The following is a 12,284-nucleotide window of genomic DNA, read 5'->3' as shown; positions in this document are numbered from 1 at the left end:
TTAATGAATGTGCATGTCACTGAGGGCACCCTCACGTGGAGATGCACTGAAAACCACACTCTCTTTCAGGGGTTGAAGACTTCCAAGGACAGCACATCTGTGGTTGTTGCTGCTTTTCTTACCTCACGATCATAGCAGAGCTTCTCAGGAAATATTTTATCCAGGGTGACATTTTCCTCTCAGTGAACATATAAATAAATCATTCCCAGGGATTGTGTTTTTATTCAAGTAAAAAGTGGTTATCAACAGATTTCAAATACACAGTATTTTGATTTGTTTATATAGAAATCTAAAAACATGAAATACTTCCTCTGTAATTAATCTCTCTACACTGAAGAATGTGTCCCTGTAGTAGTAATGTATTAACAGACCTTCCTCAAAGCAGCCATATTGTAGAGTAAACACAGGCATGAACTTTTAAAGAGTTTTCAAGTGCTTCCAGCACCTTACAGCTGTGGTAAATGACATATTTATATATACACACACACACACACACATATATATATATATATATACTCAAAATGATTATTTCACTTCTTCATCACATTATATCAGATGTTACTGAGCTGTTTGTATGTTTGTGATAGCATTCTACTGAAGGGTGACAAATTAACGGAAAACAGAAGAAAATTTCATGTTTTAAGACGTGTCACCTGTCTCCAAGTAGACTTGGTATCCTATACAACTTGACTGAGCTGAATATCTGATTTTATTTCTTTGTCATTAAAATGAACTATTCAGCCAGGCAGTGATTTATTATGAAAGGGATGCAATTAAAATTTCAAGCACTCTATCCAAAATCCAAGCACCTTTCAAACCTTGAAAACATTACATTAAAATTCAAGTGTTCAAGGATTTTCCAGCAGATCCAATGAAGAATATTTGATCTGAAATGACAGTTGTGGACAGGAAGAATGTCATTGTGTATGTCTCAAATGTCTTTTTTGACTAGAAAGAACTGAACTACATCTATCTGTAATATATATCCAGTCTAGCTATTAAATGTTAAAATGGACACTTTTAAGGATTTTTAGATATCTTAAATTAAGTTTTGAAATTTTAGTAACAATTTTAGTAAAACCAAAGTTGTCAATATTTTGAAATACAATTTCTACTTACAAACATGTCATTGTGAATATCTATAATTACCACTCTAACTAGAGAGAATCCAATTTTGACTACGATAAATCTATCTAAAATATAATTACTGATAGGAGTGTGGTTTGATTCAAGGACCAGTGTTGAGGATTTAATGGGATCTAGCAGTGAGCTTGCAGATTGCAACCTTTCACTCTTCCTCTTCCGATCTCTTAGGAGAACCTACCATGAAACTCACAAAACACAGTAGGCCATTTATTAAGCCAGTGTTTTGTTGTGTGGCTTGCTGTATATGACCAATAAAAACAAACACACAGTAACAGTTTAGCCAGTTTTAATAGTTTTAAAACACCTGGATTGGAAAAAAGTACAAAAGTGATCCTGGACGCCACAGTATGAAACCAGCCCAATAATGCAAGGTGATAGGTGTGTTCCTTTAAAAAGCATCTTCTACAGACATGTTAATTTCAACTGGCCTCACCATACACATACTGTACTCACTAAAACAGATACAAGCAATAGTTTAAATACAATGGCTGACCCCAGTAATACATTTACAAGTGATTCTTAAAAAACTAATTAAAAGGAGGGGAAAAAAAGAAGTCTGACCACAATGCCAACCGGTGTCTGGCAGTAAAATCATGCAGTATTACAATCGTTCCACTAAAGAGAAACAGCAAAGCACTACAGCTGTCACACAGTGAGAAAGAGGGCAGCCGAGAGGTGTCTCTCTATCAGACAGCCTTTCAAAGTGTTCATTGGTTGATTTATGAATTGTTACTGAGAGAGTTCTCTACTGTCGAGCAGCAGCTCAGTGGTCACCCTTCCCACATTTGCATACATTGTAAAGTTGCGCAGGGTCTCCATTAAGGAGAACTTGTCATCCACAATCAATTTAGAAAAATATAACTAATTGCTATTGAAGAAAACCCCAAAACGTGGGATATTCTCTTAGTATGTTGTGAGGAAATAAAAAAGCTAAGAAATACAGTTGAATAAATAAATTGCATGACATCCATAAAAATGAAGTGGATACACTGAGTCGACAGAATGCTATCCACATGTATGCACACCATGCTTTTTCTTTTGGCCCGGCAGTGTTAAAAACGAGGGCTCCATCCTCCATCCAAAGTCACATCCTATGATCCAGTGGAAAAGTTGCCATAAAATATCTAAAATATGTCAACATTTAGACAAAGGTTTCTTTGATTCAACAATTGATTTCCATGTACAACATGGTCTCTGGCTTTACCAATTTTAGAAATAATCGATGCTGATGGCAATGAGGAAACACAGGAGGGAGACTTTCACAGTGTTACAACAATGAAGCCGCTCTGTGTTGTTACCCGCTGGCCAGCCTATTGTTAGGGCAGCAGCAGAGAACTTCCTGTCCGGTCAAACTTTTTTCCTTTAGAGAGGGCAGCCACTTGTTTCATCAGCTCCCTGTTCTTGGACTGTGGAAACAAATGGTTCATTGTGTTAGAAATTAGATGCACAGAACTTTTTAAACACCTTAATACAAGCAACTGGGATATCACAATGCATATCTGCATTGCAATTTACCTGATTTGATTGGACTTTTAAAGGCAGCACACTGACTAGCTTTAGGACATAACTTTAATCACTCTTGGTACAGGGGGTGGGGGAAAGATTTGATTCTTAGATGCATCGTGATACAGACAAGGAAGATTCTGAATCAGCTTATAAAAGTCATGAATCAATTTTCTAAATGTCAATTCACATGAAGTTGACAGAGTGAAAAGGGTGGAACAGTCTGCAGCGTGCACACGCCAGAGTTATCAGCAGTTAACAGGGAGAGATGTACTTCATCTTCTCAAAAGGCAGCGGTTGCAATCATGTTTTAATTTGGTGTCAAAATAATTGCTTTTGTAAGACAACGATGAATACTTTTTACCATCACCCAGAGACATTACGTCGTTCAGCTCAGTTTGTTATAGCTCAGCTGTAACAAACGGGAGCAGCTGAGCGACACACACCGCAGCATTAAACAACTTCAACCAACTGTTATGAATAAAGTACCTGTTTGTTAAATATGTCTGACTGTAAAAACTTTGTACCCGCTCTTCATGTTGGACACTGAGGTCTTTTCTCAGAGCTGACGGTGCAGCAGAGAGGCTGCTCTCCACTGCTGGAGACAGAACTTTAATAACACCACACACAGTGAAACACTTTGCCTCCCCCTCATTTTGTTATTGCCAAAGAGGCGGGATTCCTTCAAATTTTTTAATTCATTCATTAATGCGGTTAACATTTTTAAAAAATAAAAAAGCTGCAGACCATTCAATTGCCAGTTATGTTTCATATTGTATTTCAGGGAAACTGGAGCAAAAGGCTGAAAATTGTTCCCCCTTTTCTACTAATTCAGTCAAAAATAGATTCTAAATAAAATTAGACAAAAAGATTCAGTTGAGGTGAGGATGGCTGTACGTGAGCAGCTGCAGACAAATGCAATCCAACCAGCACCCCATGGCTTTAAAGTTTAAAATTTTGATGCATCGAGAATCGCTTTATCATCAAACTCTAGCCCTCTGAATTGTAACTGAATCGAATCATGAGGCACTCAAAGATTCCCACACCTACTTGATACCCATCAATCATCCAGTGCTACGTACTTGTGTGTGTTTTACCCAACCTGGGATACCTTAAACTGCTTTGACTGTACTTATGAAAACATCGAACACAGGGTGCACGTCAGAAGAGTTTAGCAGGAAATTGCAGAACTGACGCACCCAAGCTATCCCTGACAAATGACTGCAAACTTATACAACACATGACTCATGCATGTATCACACTGAGACACGTGTTGGTGCAGCCTTTTAAAAGTACTTTTCAAGTATTTTCAAGGTACCAAAACCAATGATCTCCAGACTCTCAAAGCCTTTATCACCACATGTAATTGGTACTATAAATGCAACCGCATTAGTGATTGTGCAGATGAAACACCAGATAATGTTGAAAGTCAAGCATTTGTAAAGAGTATCTTCAGATTTATAACAGTTAAAGTTAAGCATATTCCAAACGTTTGAGACTTTGTCAGAACCCTGTATATGATACACGAGCATGATATGATTAGATACTAATAATATACTACTAATTATATTATGTGGTTTTAAGTAGTAAGTACAAATCAAAGTCGTGCTTGAAACAATAATCTCAAGAATGGAAACTTTGGGCTTTTAAGAGGGGATAAAAGACGCTGGTATTTGAACTGTCGTGAGTGAATGTCAGAAACAGGCAAGACTAAAATAAAAATTAAATTAAAATTAAAGACAAGCTGTAGTAATTATTTTATTACCACACAGCTCTTGAGACCTACAGGATACATTTATTAGTAGCGAATAACTACTACCAGAAGATCAAACTGTGTAGTGTATTGAGGGGAGACCCTTTTAACTGTTACACAACCAGCACTACATACTAGGTTCAGCTCGCTCTCTGTCGCTCGCTGTAGTATATTCAAGAGCAGATGAAGAATCAGAGATCAAAGATGTTGCACTGTCTTGCAAGTTTGCCATTTTGCTTCAAATATTTTAAGCTTCAGCGATGTAAATTTCAGAATGAATGATTCTGTTCCTGGAAACAGCCTGGCCCCAAATAGCTAATTAGCCTGATCCCATGTAGCTAGCAGCCAGTTGATTATCTCATGTTCACTATTAAGTTGAAGGCCATCTCTCCTTGATATGTCCATCCCTGACTGTGTCCTGGGCATCACCGTTCAATAAGTTTGCTTTGTTTAGTGTGAGTCTTTATGCTCTGATGTGCACAGTGGTGAGTTTATGTTGTTTGGATGAGCGGTTCTTGAGAAAGCTGCAGAAAACAAAACAGGAGGCCAAGCAATCGGCCTGTTCTGAGCAGTCATTATTATTTAATATACATACATACAGGTGCTATTAAAAGATGATACTGTGAATATGGTCTGCATGTTTATGAGCTGATGTGATGCTGAATTTTTCTAACACTACCTGTTAGCTTACAGTGGTGGAAATTAAAAACACCCCACAAGACCCTCATTCCTTATTCAACAAGCATCTCTGTGACACGTCACATATGCAAGTAGTTTCCTACCTGCTGTTGCTCCATAGCCTCTTTGTGCGCTTTCTCCATTTGGTTCATCTTCACTCTCATGTTGGACTCTTGGTACTGAAAGTCTGCTTTAAGCTCGGTGAGCTGGAGGGGAATTCAATAACAAACATGTCAAAAATAAATACGAGCAACAACAGTGATGCAGCTTTGACTCATTAGTGCTGGAGGTCAGGCGAGGTTGATAAACATACCTTTCGGTCCTTCTCCAGAATGGTTTGATCCCTCTGCTGCAGAAGTCTCTTCAGTGACATCACTTCCTCTTTCAGCTGGCTGATAAGGATGAAGTTGTCGGTTCCTCCAGAATCCATCGACTGGGTGATGGAACTACTGTGGGGGAGAGGAGAGAGCATGAGGCCAGTACTGAGATTTAAAAATCTAGTCACTTGATGCTCTTCCGACCAGCTGTTACACTTGTCGTACCTGTCTCCATTGGATGGCTTCATCTCCAGTTTTGGTTTCTTCTTTGGAGTCTCCTTCTGGATTGAAGACGATTTATGGCTACAAAGAAAGTCAAAATGTCATCATACAATTTGGGCCTAAAATCTCAATCGATGCATTGTTTATGACATATATTATTCAGTTCAAGGATTGACTGATGTTTTTATAGGGCCTATACCAATACCAATTAGTAATCAAGAACACTGATAAGTGATATTTGGAAATGAAATATATTTGCAGTCAAAATTAAAATCGTAGTGTCACATTTTTTCTAATAATATTCTGCTTATATATACCAAAGCCTAACAGATAAAGTGGTCAAAAGATGTATCAGTCTACTGATATTATCCACTGATGTTGGCCTATTAGAGCTTTCCACCAATAAGAAAACATTTTTAAACAGAACACAATACAGATTATTTTTAATTATAAGTTTATTTATTTTATTTTTTATTATTATTATTTTATTCAGTTCAAATGAGAATAAAGTTTTACCTCTGCTTCCAGAGTCCTTGCTCCTGCTCAGGACTCAAGCTCCCACTCAGTCTGTGAAAGGTAAGTTAGCTGTGAGTTAGCTGGTTCCAATTTTCTACTTTTCATCACAATAATGGCATAAAACAGGCACAAATCTTTTCAATATTCTGTGTTAAAAATCAATGGTCTAACTGAGTGGCCTGGGACTGTGAGAATGGCAAATGACACAACAGATTACACACTTGTGATGAGAACTGCTGTGTCTGTGTTGGTGGTGGTGGTGATGATGGTGAGGTCTGGAGTGGTGGTCTTTCTCGTTCAGGGATGAGGAGTTGGAGGAGCCAAAGCCCTTCCTCTGCTCCTTGGTCTTCTGCAGGACACGACGGTAGGACAGGGTACACAGCCAGCACAGCAGTTTCCCATCCACCTGTAAGACAGGCAGGAGACAACTATTCATAAGACTTACTGCTGCACATTAACTGTCAAATCAGACTGTATATGTGTCAGGTTCATACCTTTCTCCTGCCCTCCTCCTTACGGTCAAAGGCGCATTGCTGTTTGCACTGCTCACAGGTCTGTGGAGGTCCATATTTCTTCTCTGAGTTAGTACAACGCTGGCACTTTGTCCCAATAAACGCTGCGATGATGTTACAGTACTGGCAGGGTTTGGGCTGTAAAGACAGACAAAAGGTCAAGTGTCACGTGTTCTTCAATTCAAGTGTGTGATTGGCTCAATACCACAGCTGCAGCTATGTACAGCCTGTGGTGGTGACTGTACATACACCCGTGTTTTTTTGTGGTGCATTTGCACAAGATAAGCAAAGTCTGTATTTTACTCAAATATACTGAAATTGCCCTTGAATGTGATGTCAAGGCTCCATATCACCCTTTTCCTGAACGACATGAGCAGTGAGCCTCCTGAATTTGCAAAAAATTATCTAAATACTTTCCATTAAAGCCACTAACCTAGTCTCCACAATACTTGACTGGGAAAGAGGCAGAAAATGACGCAGAGTAAAAAAAAAAACCTTGCTAAAACCCACCAACCACCATCCTCAAAGTTGTCAGTTCGTATGGAGCTAATGTGATCAGGTGACCTCTGCATTTACCAAATTTTGGTAATTTAATTTGCGATGGAATTTTCACTTTACAGAAGAGACCACAGACGGCCTCTGCAATTATTATAAATTACTAGAAGTCCCCAATTAATGCTAGTTCTGTATAAACAGGTTTCAAGTGTAACTTAAATCAGTAAATACAGCTGGAGTTAAAGGTGTATCAGGAATAATAAAAGAAAAAAGAAAAGAAAAAAAAAAAACAGGAAAAACTTGTTACTCACTGTTCCAAACTGTTTGACATTCTGGGCACATTTCTTGCAGATTGTATTGGTTTTACTGTGAACAATAAACAGGGGTTAACATCCAAAACAAATGACAAAATACAGAATAATTCCCAATGTTAAACAAATTCTGAAATTCATCACTGGGTGTGCATATCTCACCTCTCCTGCTGGAACTCAGATCTGCAGTATGTGCACTTCACTATTGGATGTGCGATGCGACACTCCTAGGGAGACAAAGCAAAGGAATGTCAGTGTTCTCATGAGCCTCTGTTGGCAAAGACTGACAAATGAATTGCGCAATGGACACATCAGATGTTCCTCATAAGTTGATATTTGTTGCACTGGAACACCTCTTGGCTGTAACATCTGTGGAAATACCAACACCTGAATACTTGGGTGTAAACAAAAAGTAAAGACTACCATGTATTGTACCATGTAATTGCTTTTGTTAAGTCGACCCAACATATCATCACAGTAGGACTTGGCAGTGGGGAAAATGACCACTATTAAAGGACCAGTGTGTAGGATTCAGTGGTATCTCGTTGTGAGCTTGTACATTGCAAACACCTCGTCCCACGCTTCCCTTCCAAGTGTGCAGAAGAAGGTTAGTTTCAGGTTTTCAGGATTATACACCAATGAAAACAGTTATGAATATTATATTCCATTTCTGCCAATAATATGAATACATAAATCTTACACACTTGACTTTTAACAAGAACAAGAAAGAAGACTGTTAGGGGACGCCAGCAAAGGCATAATTATCTAATTTTTCAAAATCCTTGACAGAGAAATCTCACTATAGTTGTATTTTAGTGTGTTCAGTTGACCTTGTGCTTTAAATATTATTGTCATTATTGATTAATTTGTCCTTTATTGCCATGATTGATCATTTATTATCTGTAAAATATCAAAAATTGCAAAAGATGCTCATCACAATTTCCCAGCAGCAAATGCTTACATTAATGAAGATGGAACCAACATTTTTTTTTTTTTTGCTTAAAAAAAAGGTGACTGAAATGAATAATCAATTATCACAATAGTTGGCAACTATGTTTCTTTTGATCAAGTCATCAACTTCTTGACTAATTGTTGCAGCTCAAAAAACTTCTCCAACGTGTTGTAAAAACATTTACAGGGTGATAACACTGCCCATTTACCCATTGTGTAAAATAAATAATATGAAATAGTGCAGTCTGCTATTGAAGTAACAAAAGGTCGGAACAAAAGACTTTTTGCAGCATCAAGGCCGTCATCCCCCATTAAAGGGACAGTTCACCCAAAAATGAAAATTCAGTCATTATCTGCTTACAGCCTTCAATCTCATGCCGATCGAAGGTTGGGTTTAGTTTTTAGCCCACAAAAACACTGCCGGGGTTTCACAGGAATCTCCCAGACAATGTAACTGAATAGTGACTAATTTTCAAATGTAAAAAAACAACAGAAAAAAGAGAAACATAAAATGCTTCTATTCTGTTCGTCTGATGTAATTCAAGTCTCCTAAAGCCCCAACATGCCAGGTTGACTTAAAAGATGTCATTTATGCCATGTTTATAACCTAAATCTTCACTGTGGATCTGAAACTTGGAGCCATGTTCACTTGCACATGCACACCATCTGAACTGCATGTGTTGTGTTACAGAGTGTGCGTGCAAATGAACAGCATCTCAGGGCTTTAGGAAATTTGTATTATGCAAGATGAGCAGCACGGAGGCATCTTATTTTTATTAATTTATTTATCCATTTGGTTCTTTATTTTTCGTTCGAAAACTGGTCAGCATTCACTTCCATTGTTTGGGAGATTTTCCTGTTAAACCCCACCAGTGTTTTTGTGGACTAAAAAACTAAATCCGACCTTCAATCAGCATAAGGGTGAGGAAATACTTACTGAATTCCCATTTTTTGGTGAACTATCCCTTTAAACCATGTCTGCTGCACAGCTTTACATTGCAAATCTACATTTGAAGCTCCACAACAGCAACAAGTTGGCAAGTATCTACATTATTAGAAAACATTTAATGCCTCGTGAATTAGTATTCAGCAAGTAAAGAGGTGGTATGAATGTGCTACTACTCTTAAATAAACAGCCTGATGGTGTGTAATGGTCTAAACAAAGCTACAGTGACGGTATTAGCGTTCCCAGGTTGGAAAGATAAAAGCTGGTTACATAATCTGCCTAACTTGCTGCCCGTCATAAACAACATCACAATAACACTCTCACATTTCCACGCTGTCTAAGGTCGGGGTTGTTTGTGTGTTGTTTTCAGACATCCTCTCTCTCACACACACAGTGAAATACCTTGCAGAGCTGCTGGCCCTGCGACAGCTCCTCGAAGGGGTACCGCTGGTTACACTTCGTACAGGCGTACAGAGCCGACGTTGCCATCCCAGCCCAACTAATGTCACCGAGCTAGATGAGGTTAGCGGAGTCCAGCTGCAAACTGAACAGATTAACGGCGCTGTTTTCCTCCGAGCCGTGCGTTCCTTCAGTACTATGAACACACACTCACACACAAACACACTATGTTGGCATCCACCGTTAGCTAACGTTAGCTAGCTCGGCTAGGTAGGGCAACACAGAAATAGCTTAGCTGGAGGGAGAAGGCGAAGAACAATAAATTTCAAATATCCGAGATCTCTAACCGCTCACTCGTTATCCACACAGGCTAACTCGAGGTTAATCGTTATTTACGCGGACACATAAGCAATCTGTTCATAGAAATCGGGATATTTATGTTAAGTTTCCACTGTTCTCGCCAAGAAAGCTATTTTCCTGTTTTCCTTCTCTCTTTTTGTATCGACGCCGTCGTCGTCATGTAACCGGAAGTGGCGGAGGGCTCGTGAAGAAGAAGAAAGGAAACCTATCGCGACGCAACGTCCGACCGCGTCATTCACAGTTTGAACTGATGTAAACCAATCACAGCTCAGGATTCATTTAACACAGATCCATGTCAAGAATAATAATCTTACTAATTTGCGCAGTTTTTAACTAATTTGGTTAGTAAAGTATCGAATACATTAACTGCAAGTTCAGTTATACAAGCACTGTACACTAATGTTATTATTCAACCCCTTTTGTGCCTTTCCAATTGTAATTATTGAGTCGTTAAAGGGATAGTTCACCCAAACATGAAAATTCAGTCATTATCTGTTCACCCTCTTGTACCCTCATTGAGGGTTGCGTTTATTTTGTTACTCCACAAAACACTGTTAAAATTTCACAGGAAAACAGTATTGCAGAATATTCCAAACGGTATTAGTGAATGGTGACCAGTTTACAAACACAAAAAAGCAGCAGAAAAAAAACCCCAACAACATAAAATGTCACACACTGCTCTCCTGGTGTTAATCCAAGTCTCCTAAAGTCCTGGAATGCTGTTTGCACACCGTCACACCACACACACACAGTTCAAACAGTGTGCATGTGCATGGGAACGTGGCTCCAAGATAAGGGTCTACAGTGAAGATTCAGGCTAAAATCATGGTGTAAATGACATTATTTTAGTCAACTTGGCATGTCAGGACTTTAGGACACTTGAATTACACCAGAGAAGCAGTATGGACACATTTTATGTCTTTTTTTCTGTTGCTTTTTTCTTTTTGAAAACTTGGTCACTATTCACTCCCGTTGTTTGGGAGATTCTGCAACACTGTTTTCGTGTGAAATTCCAGCAGCGTTTTTGTGGACTAAAAGACTAAACCTGACCTTCAGTTGGCATGAGGGTGAGTAGATAATGACTGAACTTTTGTTTTTGGGTTACATTTTTTCAAAAGGAAAACATCCCTATTCTACTAAATTTGCTAATTCTCATTTTCTACAACTGGTGGAACTAATTACATTTAGCCAAGTTCTGTTTAAAGCAATAGTTTACCCAAAAGTGGAATTTCACTCAATATCTTCTCACCCCTGTGCTGATGTGAGGATGAGTGAAGATCTCCAGTTCACAAAACACTCCTGGAGCTTCAGCGGAAAACAGCGTTGCAGCCAAATCCAGTACAATTGAAGTGAATGGTGACCAGTTTGAGGTACTTGTATTTTGGGTATTTTCATACTTTATACTTCTACTCAGGGGTGACAGCAACATCTCACAACTACTGATTTTCATTTTCAGTCAGTAATTTTACTCTTACTTAGTAAGTATACATTACACTGCAATCTACTTAACTACTTTTAAAATCCTACATTAAATTTAATACCTTATATTGATAATGCATTAAGTCTAACCCTAACCCTAACATTTAAAAAGTACTACTAATACTCTAAGTAGTTTTTGAGAAGAATACCTTGTACTCCTTTTTACACCAGTGGTTTTACTTGTAGCTGGGTAATATTTCAGTAATGTATGTATTTCTCCTTGAGTACAGATTAGTCAGTACTTCAGTACTCTTTCCACCACTGCAAATACATTGTTATGATGAAACTCTTCCCCAGTTTGCATATGTGGCAATAGTAAGCAACCATGCTTCAGTAATGTCAGTGAAGGCCTGGGGCATTAGACTGTCAGGAGCTCTGATAGTCACAAGATAGTCTTTTTTATTAAAAAATGACTCCAGGCCCTGAAACAGACGATCAGGGAATTGTCACTCTCTGGTGGACGAGGTGTAGAATGACGAGACTGTTACAAAACATCTTTGGCATTTCTGTACTTCAGTTTATTGTCATTTAACAGCAGGCATGTGAAAATACCAATATATCAGCCAACCTCTACTGTTAACCATTTTGTAGATTAAAATTTTCTTTTGAATTACAACCACATTTTCAAAAAAGTTGGGATGTTGTGTGAAAACTGAATGCAATGATTTGCAAATCCTTTTTGACCTATATTCAATT

The 12,284-nt window shown here is 38.4% G+C and overlaps 1 protein-coding gene across 1 annotated transcript; it reads right to left on the bottom strand.

Annotated features, from left to right (window-relative positions):
- Positions 1-1,415: 1,415 nt before the first annotated feature.
- fam76b (family with sequence similarity 76 member B) lies at positions 1,416-10,292 on the bottom strand. Its single transcript, XM_084730988.1, has 10 exons — positions 9,753-10,292; positions 7,616-7,680; positions 7,454-7,508; positions 6,630-6,785; positions 6,357-6,541; positions 6,136-6,186; positions 5,623-5,700; positions 5,394-5,529; positions 5,185-5,286; positions 1,416-2,552 (listed from the first exon to the last, which is right to left on the bottom strand). Exons 1-10 carry the CDS (start codon positions 9,837-9,839, stop codon positions 2,463-2,465), a joined length of 1,005 nt encoding a protein of 334 aa, XP_084587114.1. The 5' UTR covers positions 9,840-10,292; the 3' UTR covers positions 1,416-2,462.
- Between the last annotated feature and the right edge of the window lie 1,992 nt (positions 10,293-12,284).

Source organism: Lutjanus erythropterus, chromosome 11, assembly GCF_056507025.1.
Source record: "Lutjanus erythropterus isolate fLutEry1 chromosome 11, fLutEry1.hap2, whole genome shotgun sequence".
Taxonomy (NCBI): Eukaryota; Metazoa; Chordata; class Actinopteri; order Lutjaniformes; family Lutjanidae; genus Lutjanus; species Lutjanus erythropterus.
The sequence above is the reverse complement of the archived record's forward strand: the minus strand, read 5'-3'. Positions and strand labels throughout refer to the sequence as shown.